We start from the raw sequence: 20782 nt of genomic DNA, 5'->3' as shown, positions 1-20782 counted from the left end.
AGTGCACATGGTTTTGCCCATTAGCTAACAAATTTGCTGCTGTGATCAGATCTGAATTATGCCCTTTGGCCCTCATTCCGAGTTGTTCGCTCGTTCTTTTTCATCGCATCGCAGTGAAAATCCGCTTAGTACGCATGCGCAAAGTTCGCACTGCGACTGCGCCAAGTAACTTTACTATGAAGAAAGTATTTTTACTCACGGCTTTTTCTTCGCTCCGGCGATCGTAATGTGATTGACAGGAAATGGGTGTTACTGGGCGGAAACACGGCGTTTCAGGGGCGTGTGGCTGAAAACGCTACCGTTTCCGGAAAAAACGCAGGAGTGGCCGGAGAAACGGTGGGAGTGCCTGGGCGAACGCTGGGTGTGTTTGTGACGTCAACCAGGAACGACAAGCACTGAACTGATCGCACAGGCAGAGTAAGTCTGGAGCTACTCTGAAACTGCTAAGTAGTTAGTAATCGCAATATTGCGAATACATCGGTCGCAATTTTAAGAAGCTAAGATTCACTCCCAGTAGGCGTAGACTAAGCGTGTGTAACTCTGCTAAATTCGCCTTGCGACCGATCAACTCGGAATGAGGGCCTATATTCCCTACCACGTGTACACCACACACATTCATGCTAGGGTTAATTCTGTTGTTGGGAGCCAGTGAACCTACCAGTATATTTTGGAATTGTGGGAGGAAACTCACTTAAGCAACAGGAAAACATACAAACTCCACACAGGGGGTGGAGATCGAACTCATGACCTCAATGCTGTGAGTCAATAATGCTACCCATTATGCCAACCGCCACCCGAGCACATTTTATAGAATGTACTTGATAAATGATAGCTAGAAACTGGTAATGGTGGCTGGAGACACAGTCCATGCCTCTGTACTATGCAGCTGAATCATGTCCCCATACTGATAACATTCATCCATCTCTGACTATACACTGCATTCTCTGGTGACTCTTCTCTCATCAATCACCGTGCCTCAGCCTCTCCTCAAGGCTATACCCTGCCCTCCACTACAAATACAACATCCTTCCCCGGCCCCTGGGCTCTCACTATGGTCCTTTTCCTGCTGTTGCTGATTTCTCTGCTCCTGGTATTTCTCTACGTCCGATGTTCCCAATGGAGGCTCCCAGGGTTCCCCAGGGCTGGAAAGCAGTACCCTCCACGCCCCACTCCTTTACCTTTCCTGGGTAACATGTTTGATCTGGGGCGCCCTAATTTACCCTGTCACTTCCTGCGCCTGTCCAAGAAGTACGGACCCATCTTTCGCCTGAGCTTCTGGGGTCAAGGTGAGCATGCGCAGGTTCATATCTATGTGCCAAATTGTATTACAGCTAACATACAGTATACAAACACAAGACGTATGTCCACATAGGGGTATATGTACTAAGGCACAGTTTCTCAAACTCGGTCCTCATTACCCCACACAGTGCATGTTTTGCAGGTCTCCTCACAGAATCACAAGTGAAATAATTAGCTCCTCCTGTGGACCTTTCAAAATGTGTCAGTGAGTAATGAATACACCTGTGCACCTGCTGGGTTACCTGTAAAATATGCACTATGTGGGGTCCTGAGGACCAAGTTTGAGAACCTGTGTACTAAGGTGTGAGATTTTTTAGAACTGGAGCTGTTGTCCATAGCAACCAATCAGATTCCACTTAACATTTATCTAGCTGCTTCTAGAAAATAATAGCTAGAATCTGATTGGTTGCTATGGGCTACATCTAAAAAACTCACACCTTAGTAAATATACCCCATAAAGTGTACCTGTAGCCTGCACAATGCTAAATGCATTATGGGGTCTATTCTTGAAGCAGTGAAAAGTGTGGAGAAGTGAGCCAGTGAAGTTGCTCATGGCAACCAATCAGCATTGAGGTAACATTTATAATTTGCATACGATACAACTGTACGGAGCAGCTTATTCGTTGCCAAGGGCAACTTCTCCACAGGCTCACTTCTCCACACTTTTCACTGCTTCGTGAATAGAGCCCTATGTTGTAACCGAGAGCAACCAATAATATGTTTGGTTTCATGTTGTAAGATAATTGGTCAACCCCAGTCTGTTATCTTTTACTAAGCACTGAGGGTACAGAGAACATAGGGACACAGTCCCACAGTGTAATATTGGGGGGGTGTAGTAACCTCTCCACACATAAGAATAAGGTATGTTTTCTTTTTTTAATGCTGTGCAGCAGGTAGGGAGTAAGTCCCTACCTGCTGCACAGGTAGGGACTTACTCGCCGGGTGCAATAGCATTGCCACCGTGCAATGCTATCGCACCCGTGCGGCGGGGGGAGGGGCGGACTAGCTCTGTGCTGGGCGTCCCCCCGCATGTCAGGGTGGCTGATCGTAGCCGTGCAAAATTTTGCACGGCTACGATCAGGTCTGAATTAGCCCCAAAGTGGATGGAGATAAAGTACCAGCCAATCAGCTTCCTAACTGCCATGTAACTTGTGTTTGAAAAATGACAGTTAGGAGCTGATTGGCTGGTCATTTTTCAGTCTTTATCCGTCTCCACTTTATCTCTTGTTAAGGCTTAATACATTTGAGCCACGGCCTGTAACATGACAGTTAGGAGCTGATTGGCTGGTCATTTATTACTCTTTATCACTCTCCACTTTATCTCTTGTTAAGGCTTAATACATTTGAGCCACGGCCTGTAACATGACAGTTAGGAGCTGATTGGCTGGTCATTTATTACTCTTTATCACTCTCCACTTTATCTCTTGTTAAGGCTTAATACATTTGAGCCACGGCCTGTAACATGGCAGTTAGGAGCTGATTGGCTGGTCATTTATTACTCTTTATCACTCTCCACTTTATCTCTTGTTAAGGCTTAATACATTTGAGCCACGGCCTGTAACATGACAGTTAGGAGCTGATTGGCTTGTCATTTATTACTCTTTATCACTCTCCACTTTATCTCTTGTTAAGGCTTAATACATTTGGGCCAGTGTTTAAAAAATGGCAGTTAGGAGCAGGTTGGCTGGTACTTTATCTCCGTCCACTTTATCTATATCCAAGGCTTAGTAAATAGACCCCATAGACTATAATGTATGACATCCTGGGTCGTATGCAAAGCAGACACGTCTGTGATTTTTTGCGGTCCACGGGGGCCGAACAAGGTGTACTTACCGTCTCTGCAGATATGTCTGTCTGTGTGTGTGGAATTGGGATGCCGTGGGCATATGGATGGAATTGCGGCTTCAGAAGTAATCGTACACAAAGATCTGCAGGTGTGAATGTGTGATGAAAAACAGGTTTAGTTACCACCGTCTATGGTGAGGGGACATTATATGACGCTGAACGTTTTCTTTTCCCACATTCTCCCACAGACATTGTTGTATTAAACAGTGGTGCTCTGATCCGTGAAGCCCTGATTAAGAAGTGGGCAGACTTTGCTGGGAGACCAACTAGCTATGTAGGTAGGTACCTGTGTTAGTGATCAGCCCCCTGCCAGGTAACTGATAGTGTTTCATCATGTCCAGAGTATATCGACAGGAAGATCACACGGTTAGATGCGTCCATGACAAACACTGGAATCTGGCTAGGGTGATGTAGCAAGCAGTGAGAAAAGTGGAGAATTGGACCAGTAGAGAAGTTGCCCATAGCAACCAATCAGCTGCTACCTATCATTTTATAAAAATGCCACCTCATATCTGATAGGTCACTATGGGCAACTTCTCCAGTTCTCCACTCTTTTCACTGATTGATACATCTCCCCCATTATCCTTGGTATCATAGTGCTCTCACTGTCCATGATGCAGGTGACCTGATATCACTGGGGGGGAAGGACGTGTCCCTAGGAGACTACACTCCTGTCTGGAAAGTACAGAGGCGTCTCACTCACCTGGCTCTGCAGAAACGGGTCCGCAGGAACCTGGAGAGTCTGCTGGGGGAGGAGGCCAACAAGCTGTGTCAGGTGATAACAAGAGGCCTCTGTCTGTCTGTCTCTATCTATCTATCTATCTATCTATCTATCTATCTATCTATCTATCTATCTATCTATCTCTCTTACGTCCTAGAGGATGCTGGGGACTCCGTAATGACCATGGGGTATAGACGGGCTCCGCAGGAGATAGGGCACCTAAAAAGTACTTTGACTATGGGTGTGCACTGGCTCCCTCCCTCTATGCCCCTCCTCCAGACCTCAGTTAGATCTTGTGCCCAGAGGAGAATGGGTGCACTGCAGAGAGCTCTCCAGAGTTTTCTGTTGAAGAAGAATTTTGTTAGGTTTTTTATTTTCAGGGAGTCCTGTTGGCAACAGGCTCCCTGCAGCGTGGGGCCGAGGAGAGAGAAGCAGAGCTGGCTTGTCAAGTTGGGCACTGCTTCTAAGGCTACTGGACACCATTAGCTCCAGAGGGAGTCGGAACACAGGTCTCACCTGGGGTTCGTCCCGGAGCTGCGCCGCCGTCCTCCTCACAGATGCCGAAGATAGAAGCCGGATGGAGAAGGCAGAAGACATCTTAGGCGGCAGAAGACATCAGATCTTCATGAGGTAAGGCGCACAGCGGTAAGCTGCGCGCCATTGCTCCCAGTCACACACACACACAGAGCAGCACTGAAGGGTGCAGGGCGCAGGGGGGGGGTGCCCTGGGCAGCAATAAACCTCACTTTGGGCAAATACAGATTGATTAAGCTGCGGAGGCAGTAAATCAATGATCCCCCGCCATTTTTATTGAAAAATCACTGGGACCGAAGCCCGCCGTCGTGTGGGCGGGGCTTGATCCTCAGCACTAACCAGCGCCATTTTCTCCACAGAAGCTGCATGAGGAAAACGCTGGCTCCCTGGTCTCTCCCCTGCTGAACTTCACAGGCTGGAAAAAAGAGGAGGGGGGCACATTAGTGACGCAGTGAGTGGGAATTGGCATATTATATATAGTAAAGCGCTATCTGGACATATTTTTTCCAGTGTTTTTAAGCGCTGGTGTGTGCTGGCATACTCCCTCTCTGTCTCTCCTTAGGGCCTGGTTGGGGTTTTGTCCCCTTATAGGTCAATCCCTGTGTGTGTGGGGTGTCGGTACGTGTGTGTCGACATGTCTGAGGCGGAAGGCTTCTCCAAGGAGGAGGTGGAGCAAATGAGTGGTGTGTCCCCATCGGTTGTGCCGACTCCAGATTGGATGGACATGTGGCATATGTTGAATGCAAGTGTGGCATCTTTGCATAAAAGGCTTGATAAGGCTGATTTAGGGGGGACATCAGGGGGTCAATCCTCGGATTGGACCGACTCACAGGGCCCGTCGGGGTCTCAAAAGCGTCCCTTAACGCAAGACACTACTACCGACACGGATTCGGATTCCAGTGTCGACTATGACGAAGTAAAATTGCACCCTAGGGTGACTAAAACCATTCAGGGTATGATTGTGGCAATAAGGGATGTGTTGCATATTGTGGATGAACCCTCGGTCCCCGACACAAGGGTACACATGTTTAAGGAAAAGAAACAGATTATTAACTTTCCCACATCTCATGAATTGAATTATTTCTTTGGAAAAGCTTGGGAGACTCCGGATAAGAGACCGCAGATCCCCTGGAATTTATATGGCATACCCCTTCCCTAAGCAGGACAGGGAGATTTGGGAATCACCCCCCACTGTGGACAAGGCCTTGACGCGCTTGTCCAAGAAAGTGACGCTACCGTCTCCTGACACAGCAGCCCTTAAGGACCCTGCAGATCGCAGGCAAGAAACTACCTTAAAGTGTATTTATTCTCATACGGGTGCTGTGCTAAGACCGACAATTGCGTCAGCATGGGTGTGTAGCGCAATTGCAGCTTGGACAGATGAGCTGACAGATCAATTTGATAATATGGATAAGGATACTATATTCCTAACTCTAGCTCATATTAAAGATGCAGTCTTATTTATGAGGGATGCTCAAAGGGATATTGGATTGCTAGCTTCTAGGGCCAATGCCATGTCTATCTCAGCGAGAAGATCCTTATGGACTCGCCAATGGACGGGTGATGCGGATTCCAAAAAACATATGGAAGTACTACCCTATAAGTGTGATGTATTGTTTGGGGATGGGCTGACGGACCTGGTTTCCACAGCTACAGCAGGTAAATCAAATTTTTTACCATATATTCCCCAACAGCAAAAGAAAGTAACACCCTATCAGATGCAGTCTTTTCGGTCGCACAAGTCCAAAAGAGGTCGGGGATCCTCTTTCCTCGCCAGAGGTAAGGGCAGAGGCAAGAGAGCACCTGCTTCGGCAGGTGCCCAGGAACAAAAGTCCTCCCCGGCTGCTCCAAAACCCACAGCATGACGCTGGGGCTCCCCTGAGGGAGTCCGCACCGGTGGGGGCACGTCTTCAACTTTTCAGTCAGGCCTGGGTCAGTTCGGACCTGAATCCCTGGGTGTTGGAAATAGTTTCCCAGGGTTACAAATTGGAATTCGAGGAGGTGCCCCCGCGCCGATTTTTTAAATCGGCCCTACCAGCTTCCACATCGGAAAGGGATATAGTGTTAGCTGCAATTCAAACGCTAAAAATGTATAAACAAGCGCTGTTTTTGTGTGTGGCACCTGAAAAAAAAAGATTGGTTAGTGGTAATGTTTACAGCTCCTTTTGGAGCTTTTTTTGTGATGACCAGTCCGTGAAGAAACAACCTAACTTTCCCTACCTTGCTCCCGGCCACGGGATTCCTCAGCCAGGTGGAGCCCGGCTGTCCGTGGCGAGTTGTTGAGTCAGTGTCTCCCCGCCGCTGCGTCCAGCGGTGAGAGACGTGGAGCTGGGTGGTGAGAATGGTGTGAGCGGGTGACGTCACTTAGCGCTCGGCGATCCTCCGGTTGGTGTTCTTAGCATCTCTTCTGGTCAGCACTTGTCCATCTAACGCGTTTCGTGCTATTTCCAGCACTTTATCAAAGATCTTTGATACAGTGCTGGAAATAGCACGAAATGCGTTAGATGGACAAGTGCTGACCAGAAGAGACGCTAAGAACACCAACCGGAGGATCGCCGAGCGCTAAGTGACGTCACCCGCTCACACCATTCTCACCACCCAGCTCCACGTCTCTCACCGCTGGACGCAGCGGCGGGGAGACACTGACTCAACAACTCGCCACGGACAGCCGGGCTCCACCTGGCTGAGGAATCCCGTGGCCGGGAGCAAGGTAGGGAAAGTTAGGTTGTTTCTTCACGGACTGGTCATCACAAAAAAAGCTCCAAAAGGAGCTGTAAACATTACCACTAACCAATCTTTTTTTTTCAGGTGCCACACACAAAAACAGTGCTTGTTTATACATTTTTATAATTCACCCTTTTTTCCAACAAGCAGCTCAATCACAGCGCAGAAAACATTTTTTCTCTATATGCAATTCAAACGCTGTGTATACAGCAAGTGATAATCAAGGTTCCCCTGCACCAGCAGGGAAGAGGTTACTACTCAACCCTATTTATGGTCCCGAAACCAGACGGTTCGGTCAGACCTATTTTGAATCTGAAATCCCTAAACCTGTACATAAAAAGATTCAAATTCAAAATGGAATCTCTCAGAGCGATAATAGCCAACATGGAGGAGGGGGAGTTTATGGTGTCTCTGGACATAAAGGATGCGTACCTTCATGTCCCCATATATGCCCCCCATTAGGAATACCTGAGATTCGCTGTACAGGATTGTCATTACCAATTTCAGACGTTGCCGTTTGGACTCTCCACGGCCTCGAGGATTTTCACCAAGATAATGGCGGAAATGATGGTGGTCCTGCGCAAGCATGGAGTCACAATTATCCCATACTTGGACGATCTCCTGATAAAAGCGAGATCAAGGGAGAAATTGCTGAGCAGTGTGGCGCTCTCTCTGAGAGTGCTCCAGCAACACGGTTGGATTCTAAATCTACCGAAGTCACAGTTGATTCCGACAACTCGACTACCGTTCCTAGGGATGATACTGGATACGGAACAAATGAAGGTCTTCCTCCCAATAGAGAAAGCCCAAGACATCCAGAACATGGTCAGAGACCTGCTAAAACCGAAAAGGGTGTCAGTTCAACAATGCACTCGAGTTCTGGGGAAAATGGTGGCGGCCTACGAGGCCATTCCCTTCGGAAGGTTCCATGCAAGGACTTTTCAATGGAACCTTCTGGACAAGTGGTCCGGGTCCCATCTGCACTTACATCGGAAAATAACTCTGTCCCCAGAGACCAGAGTTTCCCTCCTGTGGTGGTTGCAAAGTGCTCACCTCCTGGAGGGTCGCAGGTTCGGAATTCGGGATTGGATCCTGGTTACCACGGACGCGAGCCTCCGAGAATGGGGAGCGGTCACACAGGGAAAAAAATTTCAGGGTCTTTGGTCAGACCAGGACTCCTGTCTACACATCAATGTGTTGGAACTCAGGGCCATTTACAACGGCCTTCGACAAGCGGAGAGTTTTCTTCGAAACCTACCGGTTCTGATTCAATCAGACAATGTCACAGCAGTGGCGCATGTGAACCGCCAAGGTGGGACAAGAAGCAGAGTCGCGATGGCGGAAGCCACAAGGATCCTTCGCTGGGCGGAAAATCATGTAAGCGCTCTGTCGGCTGTCTTCATTCCGGGAGTGGACAACTGGGAAGCAGACTTCCTCAGCAGACACGATCTCCATCCAGGAGAGTGGGGACTTCATCAAGAAGTCTTTGCAGACGTAACACGTCTTTGGGGAACTCCTCAAATAGACATGATGGCGTCACGCCTCAACTAAAAACTTCGGAGGTATTGCGCCAGGTCTCGGGACTCTCAGGCAGTAGCAGTAGACGCTCTGGTAACACCGTGGGTGTTCAAATCGGTCTACGTGTTTCCTCCTCTTCCTCTCATCACAAAAGTGTTGAGGATCATAAGACGAAGAAGAGTACAGACGATACTCGTTGTCCCAGACTGGCCTCGAAGGGCCTGGTACTCGGATCTACAAGAGATGCTCACAGGAGATCCCGGGCCTCTTCCTCTGAGGGAAGACCTGTTGCAGCAGGGGCCCTGTGTATTTCAAGACTTACCGCGGTTACGTTTGACGGCATGGCGGTTGAACGCCGAATCCTAGCGAAAAAGGGGATTCCGGAAGAGGTCATCCTTACTTTAATAAAGGCTAGGAAGGAGGTGACGGTAAAACATTATCACCGTATCTGGCGAAAGTATGTATCTTGGTGTGAGACCAAGAATACACCTACGGAAGATTTTCATCTGGGTCGTCTTCTCCACTTCCTAGTTCCTACAGACAGGAGTGGATATGGGCCTGAAATTAGGCTCTGTTAAGGTACAGATTTCGGCCCTCTCGATTTCTTTCAGAAGGAACTGGCTTCTCTTCCAGAAGTCCAGACGTTTGTAAAGGGAGTGCTGCACATCCAGCCCCCTTTTGTGCCTCCAGTGGCACCATGGGACCTGAACGTGGTGTTGCAGTTCCTAATATCACACTGGTTTGAACCGCTTAACAAGGTTGAGTTGAAATTTCTTACCTGGAAGGTGGTCATGTTGTTGGCCTTAGCATCAGCAAGGCGAGTGTCAGAATTGGCGGCTTTGTCACACAAGAGCCCCTACTTGATTTTTCATGTGGATCGAGCTGAATTGAGGACACGTCCGCAATTTTTGCCTAAAGTGGTTTCTTCGTTCCATATGAATCAACCTATTGTGGTGCCTGTAGCTACAAGTGACCTGGAGGACTCCAGATCCCTGGACGTAGTCAGGGCCTTAAATATTTATGCAGCCAGGACGGCTAGAATTAGGAAAACAGAGGCTCTGTTTGTCCTGTATGCGGCCAATAAGATTGGCGCTCCTGCTTCGAAGCAGACTATTGCTCGCTGGATCTGTAATACGATTCAGAAGGCTCACTCTACGGCTGGATTGCCGTTACCAAATTCGGTTAAGGCCCATTCCACTAGGAAGGTGGGCTCTTCCTGGGCAGCTGCCCGAGGCGTCTCGGCATTACAACTTTGCCGAGCGGCGACTTGGTCGGGGTCAAACACTTTTGCTAAATTCTACAAGTTTGATACCCTGGCTGATAAGGACCTCGCGTTTGCTCAGTCGGTGCTGCAGAGTCATACGCACTCTCCCGCCCGATTGGATGCTTTGGTATAAACCCCATGGTCCTTACGGAGTCCCCAGCATCCTCTAGGACGTAAGAGAAAATAAGATTTTAAACCTACCGGTAAACCTATTTCTCCTAGTCCGTAGAGGATGCTGGGAGCCCGTCCCAAGTGTGGAAACTCTGCAAGACTTGTATATAGTTGTTGCTTATATAAGGGTTCTGTTACAGTTGACATCGGTCTTGGACCGTTACTGTCGTTTGTTCATACTGTTAACTGGTTATGTATGTTCCAGGTTACATGGTATGATTGGTGTGGGCTGGTATGTATCTTGCCCTTGGATTGCTAAATCCTGCCTTGTATTGTCCATCTCCTCTGGGCACAGTTCTCTAACTGAGGTCTGGAGGAGGGGCATAGAGGGAGGAGCCAGTGCACACCCATAGTCAAAGTTCTCTTTAGGTGCCCTATCTCCTGTGGAGCCCGTCTATACCCCATGGTCCTTACGGAGTCCCCAGCATCCTCTACGGACTAGGAGAAATAGATTTACCGGTAGGTTTAAAATCTTATTATCTATCTATCGAACAGTATGTATCCATCTCTTATCTAGCTATAAATAGTATGTATTGATCTTCTATATATCTACAGTATCTATCTATCTATCTATCTATCTATCTATCTATCTATCTATCTATCTATCTATCTATCTATCTATCTATCTCTCTTATATCCACAGTATGTATCCATCTGTTACCTGTCTGTCTGTCTATCTACTGTATCTCTCTTTCTATCTATCTCCTATCCACAGTATGTATCCATCTGCTATCTATCTATCTATCTATCTATCTATCTATCTATCTATCTATCTATCTATCTATCTATCTATCTATCTATCTATCTATCTATCTATCTATCTCCTATCCACAGTATCTATCTATCTATCTATCTATCTATCTATCTATCTATCTATCTATCTATCTATCTATCTATCTATCTATCTATCCATCCACACATCCATGGTGAGGGTGTGTGTGTGTGTTTGGGATGACCTCCTGACTGGCTGTTATTCCTCCCCAGGATTTCCGGCAGAGGGGAGATCAGCCACTGGATGTGGCGGAAGACTTCTCTCTCCGCACATGCAGAGTGATCGCGGTGCTGACATTTGGAACGTCTGTAAGGCAAAGACACCAGCTGCCATTTTGTGTTGCTCACTATCTCCCATCCCTGTCTGGCCCCTATACACATCACTGACCTCTCTCTTCTCACTTCACAAACCATTCTAATCTCCTGTAAGACAAGTGTGAGCTGCCAGGATTGTCCAGACGTGTTTCTTTAGAAGGGAATCGTGAACACATGACCTGCTGGAGTACATGGGGCCAGAATCATGGAACGCCACCATAGACGACAATATCATACAGCAGAAATCACTTTTGTAAATAACTTTTCTGCCCTTCCCCCAGACCCACAGGGCGGCTAGTACTGTCTCATCTCCAAATGCGGAGACGACATATCGGCCGGATCGTTCAGTGTGTACCCATGACCTGTGCACTCCCGCGGTCGTTAGCGATGTCTTCTAGTCGGCTCTGCTTCAGGTTCAACCAGAAGACATGGCTAGAATGCAGAATGGCATACTCTGTTGCTTGCCGATGTAGGGTCCCTTCGCCCGGCCGACCACATATAGTTCTGATCAGGGTCGGACTGGCCCACAGGGGAACAGCGGAAACCACCGGTGCGTCCTACTGCCTGTGGGCCCTCCTCCTCCTCTAGAGATCAGGTTCTAGACTCTATCCTAGTGCACTTTAATTATGCATTATACATATGTTACATTATACTTCACAAGAATTTGGTTTATTATATATTTACCAAGGGGCACAGAACATGTACTCTGTAATGGTTAGCCAAACGTCTGTGGTGGCTGGCCACGCCCCAGTGGAGCCTGGCCACACCCTTAAGCATGGGCCCCTACTACAGCATCCCCCCGGTGGGCCCTTCATGCCCCAGTCCGACACTGGTTCTGATAGCGAGTATTAGGACACGTGGAGTGGCTGCACCTGATTGGAGAGTGAGCCTGACTTCTGTGCTTGTTTTAGGTCTTATAAGCACAAATGCAGGTGTAGCCATGTCTGAGACATATAGCCATCATCATACTTGCTCACATTTTTATATGTATTTGAAGTGGTGAATTCATGGCGCCAACTGCACATTAACAATTTCTTCTACTCCTCCATAATGTCGCTGTTCCCATATTTGTGTACAGTCATTGTCATGTCACCTAACCCTCTAATATACTTCTGCTTGTTACCATCAGTCCTGCTCCTCTTCATTATTCCATCTCTGTCTCCCACAGTACGAGCTCTCAGACCCCACCTTCCAGGAGATCCACAAGTGCATTGTTAACATCATTAAGTTATTCGAGGCTCCATCTGTCAGCGTCTTAGACTTTATCCCATTTCTTAGGGTGAGACTAATACACAACTTGTAATGTTATACCACTGATGCAGTCTATCCATACCCCTGCAGGGTGACACTGACAGAAGGGAGCTATGAGTCTGTCCCGCCCCCTGCAGGGTGATACTGACAGAAGGGAGCTATGAGTCTGTCCCGCCCCCTGCAGGGAGACACTGACAGAAGGGAGCTATGAGTCTGTCCCGCCCCCTGCAGGGAGACACTGACAGAAGGGAGCTATGAGTCTGTCCCGCCCTCTGCAGGGTGATAATGACAGAAGGGAGCTATGAGTCTATCCCTCCCCCTGTGGGGTTACACTGTGACATTAGCGAAAGGGAGCTTTGAGTATATCCCTATATCCCTCCCCCTGCAGGGTGACACAGTGACATTGGCAGAAGGGAGTCTATCCCACCTCCTGCGGGGTGACACTGACAGAAGGGAGCTATGAGTCTGTCCCGCCCCCTGCAGGGAGACACTGACAGAAGGGAGCTATAAGTTTGTCCCGCCCCCTGCAGGGAGACACTGACAGAAGGGAGCTATGAGTCTGTCCCGCCCCCTGCAGGGAGACACTGACAGAAGGGAGCTATGAGTTTGTCCCGCCCCCTGCAGGGAGACACTGACAGAAGGGAGCTATGAGTCTGTCCCGCCCTCTGCAGGGTAATAATGACAGAAGGGAGCTATGAGTCTATCCCTCCCCCTGTGGGGTTACACTGTGACATTAGCGAAAGGGAGCTTTGAGTATATCCCTATATCCCTCCCCCTGCAGGGTGACACAGTGACATTGGCAGAAGGGAGTCTATCCCACCTCCTGCGGGGTGACACTGACAGAAGGGAGCTATGAGTCTGTCCCGCCCCCTGCAGGGAGACACTGACAGAAGGGAGCTATAAGTTTGTCCCGCCCCCTGCAGGGAGACACTGACAGAAGGGAGCTATGAGTCTGTCCCGCCCCCTGCAGGGAGACACTGACAGAAGGGAGCTATAAGTTTGTCCCGCCCCCTGCAGGGAGACACTGACAGAAGGGAGCTATGAGTCTGTCCCGCCCCCTGCAGGGAGACACTGACAGAAGGGAGCTATGAGTCTGTCCCGCCCTCTGCAGGGTGATAATGACAGAAGGGAGCTATGAGTCTATCCCTCCCCCTGTGGGGTTACACTGTGACATTAGCGAAAGGGAGCTTTGAGTATATCCCTATATCCCTCCCCCTGCAGGGTGACACAGTGACATTGGCAGAAGGGAGTCTATCCCACCTCCTGCGGGGTGACACTGACAGAAGGGAGCTATGAGTCTGTCCCGCCCCCTGCAGGGAGACACTGACAGAAGGGAGCTATAAGTTTGTCCCGCCCCCTGCAGGGAGACACTGACAGAAGGGAGCTATGAGTCTGTCCCGCCCCCTGCAGGGAGACACTGACAGAAGGGAGCTATGAGTTTGTCCCGCCCCCTGCAGGGAGACACTGACAGAAGGGAGCTATGAGTCTGTCCCGCCCCCTGCAGGGAGACACTGACAGAAGGGAGCTATGAGTCTGTCCCGCCCTCTGCAGGGTGATAATGACAGAAGGGAGCTATGAGTCTATCCCTCCCCCTGTGGGGTCACACTGTGACATTAGCGGAAGGGAGCTATGAGTATATCCCTATATCCCTCCCCCTGCAGGGTGACACAGTGACATTGGCAGAAAGGAGTCTATCCCACCTCCTGCAGGGTGACACTGACAGAAGGGAGCTATGAGTCTGTCCCGCCCCCTGCAGGGTGATACTGACAGAAGCGAGCTATGAGTCTATCCCTTCCCCTGTGGGGTCACACTGTGACATTAGCGGAAGGGAGCTATGAGTATATCCCTCCCCCTGCAGGGTGACACAGTGACATTGGCAGAAAGGAGTCTATCCCACCTCCTGCGGGGTGACGCTGACAGAAGGGAGCTTTGAGTCTGTCCTGCCCCCTGCGGTAGACAAAGTTGCTATGAGTTTGTCCCTCCCAATCAGGGCTGGTACTACCATTAAGCAAACCTAGTTGACTGCCCAGGGCACCATGGTTTAGAATCATCTAAATCTCTGAGTGGGAGATGTATCAACCCTTCAAGAGAGGTAAAGTAGAGAAGTTGCTCATAGCAACCAATAGACTGTGCTTATAGCTGGATGCGGTTTGGTTGCTATGGGCAACTTCTGCACTTTATCTCCAAGGTTTGATCCATTTCCCCCACAGACACAAATGACTGATAGTTTATTGTTATACTTGGGGTATATAAGACATTCTGTAATTCTCTCACGTGTTTTCCTCTGATCAGAAGATCCCAAACCAAGCCTTAAGCCATCTCCTGAGGGCAGCAGAGAGAAGGGACGGCTTTGTGAGGCATCAGATGGAGAGACACAAGGTCTGTGAGGGGCCTGGGCTGGAGAGTGCCAACCTCTTACAGATACATGATACTGACATTTGATCGCCATGTCTGCTTTCTCTTGTCAGGCTCACCTCCCGGAGGTAGAGTCCCAGGAAGACATATTGGATGAAATGATCCGCTTCCTTAAAGAAAAGTCCAAGTCTGAGGGCACCGAAGTGTCGGACCTCACAGAAGATCACCTGCACATGGCCGTGGTGGACCTGTTCATTGGAGGCACAGAAACTACGGCGTCCGTATTAACCTGGACAGTGGCCTTTCTTGTCCATCACCCCGAGGTGCGGCCACATCCGAGATACAGCATAGTACCCAGGGATGCACCCCTAAAGTTGCAGTGAGGTACCAGGATAATAACATAGTTTAGGCTTATAAACCTGTGCCTCATCTGCTGCGCTGGGACTACAAGTCTCTGCATGCCCTGCATTCACTGTGTACTATTTGGCCGCTAAATTGTGTACACCTTACTTCAAAACAGAAGGATAGGAGAAGGTGTACAGCAGCCAGGTACTGTATACAGGACACAGGTATCTGAGGGTGATTTCTCTATAAGTTTTATGTTATCATCAGTTGTCCGTTATTATTGAATTTGAAACAAAACATTTTATATACCTTTAATACCTGTATTCTGTGTTCCTCCTATACCAGGGCTGGCCAAACCGGTCCTCGAGATCTACCAACAGTTCATGATTTCCAGGCCTCCTGGAGATCTGTAGAATTGTCAGTTAGGAATGAATGCAGCACAGCTTAATTAGTAATGACTACACCTGTGCAGCAGCTAGGTGGTCTGGAAAATGTGTACTGTTGGTAGATCTCGAGGACTGGTTTGGCCAGCTCTGTCCTATACAATGAATTATTGATGCCCAGTTGATGTTTTTGTCTTTTAGGCTCAGGATAAAATACACAAGGAGATAATGGGAGCGGTGGGGCAGGAACGTTACCCCACATATTCAGATCGTAGCAGCCTGCCATACCTCAATGCCACCATCTCAGAGATGCTCCGACTGCGCCCTGTGGTGCCCCTTGCAGTACCGCACTCTGCCACTAGGGACACCAGGTGAGACCTGGCAGTGGGGTGTCCAAGCTCCCATAATAGGCTAAACATTCTATAGAGGACAAGTGAAGAAGTTTACCATAGCAACCAATAAGCCTCTAGTAATCATTTATAGTATAACCTTGATAAATGATACCTAAAAGCTGATTGGATGGTTGTTGTGGCATTTTTTCTTGACTTGCTGTATCTTATTAACCATATGGTGTCATCATCTTACTGACATACATCATGTAATGCAAACAGTAACTACTGGGTAAACGTCTCTATAATGGGTGCAGAGCGTGCTGTGCACACATGTTTATTTACTTACCTCTCCGGAGTCCCATGTCCGCAATGCAGCAGCAGCACAAATCACTGGGAAAATGGCACGGCAGCCATTTTCCCAGTGATTTGCGCAAGCACAGTAGGGAAGTCACTGGGAGCATGGCGGGTGCCATGTTTCTGAAGACCTTTGCATACGCAGTTGACTTTGGACTGCACCATAGAGAGAAGGGTGCCCACACGGAGTCCACACATGGGTCCCCTCCTCACTTAACTTACTGCATTTACAACAACAACAAGCCCTGGTTCAATGCCCAGCTCAGGCAACTTCGTCGAGCCAAAGAGGAGGCCTATAGCAGCGGTGACAGAGCACTATACAACCGTACTAGGAACTCTGTGACTAAAGGAATCAGGCTAGCAAAAAAGCGGTTCTCGGACAAGCTGACAAACGATCTCTCCACCAATGACCCCGTATCTGTATGGAAAGGAATGCAATCCATAACCAACTATAGGAAAACATCAAAGTCCACTGCCATGCACCAAGACCTTGCAGATGAACTGAATCACTTTTATTGCAGGTTCGCAAAAGAAGTCTCCTGCAACCCAAACAATCACCTCTACGATGCCCCGAACACCGACGGCCAACCCCAGGCACTGCAAGTCACCCAAGAAGAGGTGGAGGCATTGTTCAAAAGGGCCAAAACCAGGGAAGCTCCAGGTCCTGACGGAGTGTCACCATCTGCCCTAAGAGCATGTGCGGGTCAGCTCGCCCCCATATTCACCAAGATCTTCAATAAATCGCTGGAGCTACAGAAAGTCCCTTCCTGCCTCAAAAGGTCTACTATAGTCCCGGTCCCCAAGAAACCCACTATCACGAACCTGAACGACTACAGGCCGATAGCACTGACGTCTGTGGTCATGAAAACGTTCGAGCGTCTGGTTTTGAATCACCTGAAAACTGTGACTGGCCCCCAACTGGACCCCCTGCAGTTCGCCTATCGCTCGAATCGGTGTGTCGAGGATGCAGTCAACCTGGGCCTGCACTACATTCTACAGCACCTAGACATTCCCGGTACCTACGCGAGGGTCCTGTTTGACGATTATAGCTCGGCCTTCAATACAATCGTCCCCAGCATCCTCCACCCCAAATTACTTCGCCTAGGGGTCCCAGAAGCTACCTGTTCCTGGATAATAGACTTCCTGACAGATAGGACACAGGTGGTGAAAGCGGGGGAATTCACCTCTCAAGCGCGGTCCATTAGTACAGGGGCCCCTCAGGGCTGTGTCCTCTCACTTCTGCTCTTCTCCCTGTACACAAATGACTGTACCTCAGAGGCGCAATCAGTAAGGATCATCAAATTCGCCGATGACACCACCGTCATCGGCCTCATCAAGGATGGGGACGAATCGGCCTATAGACGGGAAGTAGACCGGCTGGCCCAGTGGTGCATCCACAACAACCTCGAGCTCAACCCCCTCAAAACTGTCGAGATGATAGTGGACTTCAGGAAGAAGTCATCTAGTGCACCTCCGCTAACGATTGCTGACAGTGTGGTATCGCTAGTGGACTCCTTCAAATTTCTAGGGACCACAATCTCCCGGGACCTTAAATGGGGGTCCAACGCTGACGCCACTGTTGGGAAAGCGCAGCAGAGGTTGTTCTTCCTCAGGCAACTAAGGAAGTTCAACATCCCACAGAAGCTTCTGCTCCTCTTCTACTCCGCGATTGTGGAGTCGGTACTGTGCTCCTCGATACTCGTATGGTACAGCTCCACCAGCGCGAGAGACAGATGCAGGCTTCAAAAGGTGGTCAGACCTTCCCTCAGTCCAGGACCTGTACTTGTCTAGAGCTAAAAAGCGGACAATGAAGATAGTAAAAGACCAGCTACACCCCGGCCACAGCATGTTTAACTTGCTTCCTTCAGGCAGGCGTTACAGGGCTGTCCCCGCCAGATCCACCAGAAGCCTCAAAAGTTTCTTTCCCCAAGCGGTCCGCCTGCTGAACTCCTGAACATTGACTGACTAGACGTACATGTAACTCACTTGTGTTCCTACCGTATACCTATCTGTGTGACTTTGCTTACCCCCCCCCCCCACCTGCTTATCTGTTACCTACTTGGCTGTTGTATAGCAAACCGAAGACAAATTCCTAGTATACGCAAGTATACCTGGCCAATAAAGCTGATTCTGATTCTGATTCTCTGCGGCTCAATTATAATGCGCATGCCAAACTTTACAAAATTGTCATTAGTGTTGTCCAAATATGGCGGCATCAAAATTGGGATGCTTACTGAGTGGGTGGGCTATATTCTCATGAGCGTTGGTCGTCCTGCTCACAAGATGGCTGCCGCCAATCTGCATATGCGTCAGGTGTGTTGTTTGGGTGTATAGCTCCAGATTCCAATGTCTTTTTAGAGCTTTAATGCTTACATAACAGTTTTTATTGTAATACTCCAGGTCAACAGTGATGACCCTTTACTATCAATGCTTTTATGCTTATTATACATGTTGGTGACAATGTAGTATTTAGTATTTACACATACTGTATATCCTCTGTTTCAAACTTAGTATTGCAGGATTCACCATTCCAAAAGGAACCACAGTCATCCCAAATATTTTTGCAGCTCATCATGATGAAACAGTTTGGGACAACCCTGAACAGTTCAGCCCAGGTATGTATGTTCATCGATATTTTTTTTAAGAACAGCGTTAGACTGCACCGTTCATCCATACACAATGCAGTCAGCCATTTTATGATGTCATTACTTCCTAGTGAACTGATAGGCTGCACTTGGTGAGTAATTACTCAGCCCACAAAATGGCTGCCCTCAGTGCAATGTATCTGTGACAGATTTAACATACATATGACATGGCAGTATAGTAACAATAAGGAGATTCTTTCTGTCACTTCTTTCTTCCAGAGCGATTCCTGTCAGATTCCGAAGGCATTGTCCCCTCCCGGTCTCTCCTTGCTTTCAGCATGGGCGCGCGGCTCTGTATCGGTGAGACATTGGCCCGCATGGAAATTTTCTTCTTCCTCTCTCATCTCCTCAGGGATTTCTGCTTCTCCCCAGTGCCATCTACACGCCTTCCTGACCTTCATGGGGTCTTTGGGATTAATCTAAAGTGCCGTCCGTTTTTGGTACGTGCCCTTCCATGGGAGACTATACCATCCGATACCAAATTGGTTCAACAGGAAAAGTCACACATAAATGAGACTTAATACAGTCACCGTGGTCCCTTGCTGGACCGGAGATAGATGTGTACATAGGAGAAACTCTTTGTGATTCTCCACCACAGATTTAATGTGCCGTGTTTAGGAATAAACCCCGCCTTCATTTATTGAAAAGGGGACAATTGTAATCCTATTAAAGGCCAGTCCTGTTTGTTATCGCAACGTGAATCCGAAACTGATGTTTAAATGTGAAGTTATCCAGATATCCATACATACAGCTCATGTGGAGGCGAAACGTGTAGGGTAAAGCAACTTTAAGATCCACAGTGAGGATTCACAATTGAGAACCTGTACCTCCTGAAAGTATTCTGGCCTCAGCAAGACCTGAACGCTATTGTCACAAATGTGTATTGTACAACCATGCTTTGGAGCTGTGGGAATTGTTTTAATAAATTTTTAATATTGTATATTTTGTTTCGAAATTGTATGAAAGGCAAAAGCCGGTTTTTATTGGGTGTTACCATTTGATAATTTGATTTAGGCATCAATAATAATTGCTGGTATAACCTGTATCACTGCGCAATGATCGTTCCCAATAAACAGTAAACAATAAAAAGTTTCTAATAGCTAATGCCGCTTTTTAGTAAGGGACGACGCAAGACTCATAAATGTTTCACAAATTTTTATGTACATGCATAAATAATAATAAAAATGACAATTTAACAAGTAAAAATAAAGATATATTCATAAGGCTATAACTAGTAGCTCTATCGTCAGATATAAGCAGACATAAGAAAACAAATTAATAAGTTACAATGAGAAAAGCAGCTGTAGTGAGAAAGGTTAATCAGAGCAGCGTCCCAATCAGGTTCCTAAGAAACGTAATTTCTTTTGTAAACAATGCTGGCGTCCCAGCTAATAATGAAAGTCCCCTAATAGGTCTCCTCTAGGTATCAGCCAGTCACAGATAGATCAGTAATGCAAGTAGAAATAGAGGGATAGTCATGCCTCAGTAATTATTGTGTCATGAATAGAATTTGCATTTGCTGTATACTGTATATAAACAGCTTTTACCTTAAAGCATGGCCACGCTATAATAATGAATGAAACGGCTTGCACTGATTCGGTAGGAGTCCTCAAGGTAACACACTTATGCCCAGATTTATCAAGCCTTGGAGAGTGATAAATAGCACAGTGATAAAGTACCAGCTAATCAGCTCCTAACACAGCCTGTGACATGTCAGTTAGGAGCTGATTGGTTGGTACTTCATCACCGTGCAATTTATCACTCTCCAAGGCTTGATAAATATGCACACTCTTCGAGTATTAGACAGAGCTTCGGGCGGCAACACGTTTCATCTCCACAGGAGACTTTCTCAAAATAGGGATTTCTGCTTCTCCCCAGTTTAATATAGAGAACTTTTTTAGGCATAATTAATATCAAAATGTGATCTGTACAGCCTCCACAGAGAAATACCCTCT

The 20782-nt window shown here is 48.0% G+C and overlaps 1 protein-coding gene across 1 annotated transcript; it reads left to right on the top strand.

Moving 5' to 3' along the window:
• Window positions 1–1112: 1112 nt before the first annotated feature.
• On the top strand, window positions 1113–19795 carry LOC134947950 (steroid 21-hydroxylase). The gene is made up of 10 exons (XM_063935747.1): window positions 1113–1286; window positions 3333–3422; window positions 3765–3919; window positions 11061–11156; window positions 12331–12441; window positions 14706–14792; window positions 14882–15091; window positions 15698–15867; window positions 18694–18797; window positions 19047–19795. Exons 1-10 carry the CDS (start codon window positions 1193–1195, stop codon window positions 19346–19348), a joined length of 1419 nt encoding a protein of 472 aa, XP_063791817.1. The 5' UTR covers window positions 1113–1192; the 3' UTR covers window positions 19349–19795.
• Window positions 19796–20782: the final 987 nt, after the last annotated feature.

Source organism: Pseudophryne corroboree, chromosome 8, assembly GCF_028390025.1.
Source record: "Pseudophryne corroboree isolate aPseCor3 chromosome 8, aPseCor3.hap2, whole genome shotgun sequence".
Classification (NCBI taxonomy): domain Eukaryota; kingdom Metazoa; phylum Chordata; class Amphibia; order Anura; family Myobatrachidae; genus Pseudophryne; species Pseudophryne corroboree.
Note: the sequence above shows the minus strand (reverse complement) of the source record. Positions and strands in the feature narration are given on the sequence as shown.

Coding starts and splice junctions, on each gene's coding strand:
- LOC134947950 (XM_063935747.1), top strand. CDS start 1,193: ATGTTTGATCTGGGGCGCCCTAATTTACCCTGTCACTTCCTGCGCCTG. Junction 14,793..14,881: donor ATCAGATGGAGAGACACAAG/GTCTGTGAGGGG, acceptor TTCTCTTGTCAG/GCTCACCTCCCGGAGGTAGA. Junction 15,092..15,697: donor TTCTTGTCCATCACCCCGAG/GTGCGGCCACAT, acceptor TTTGTCTTTTAG/GCTCAGGATAAAATACACAA.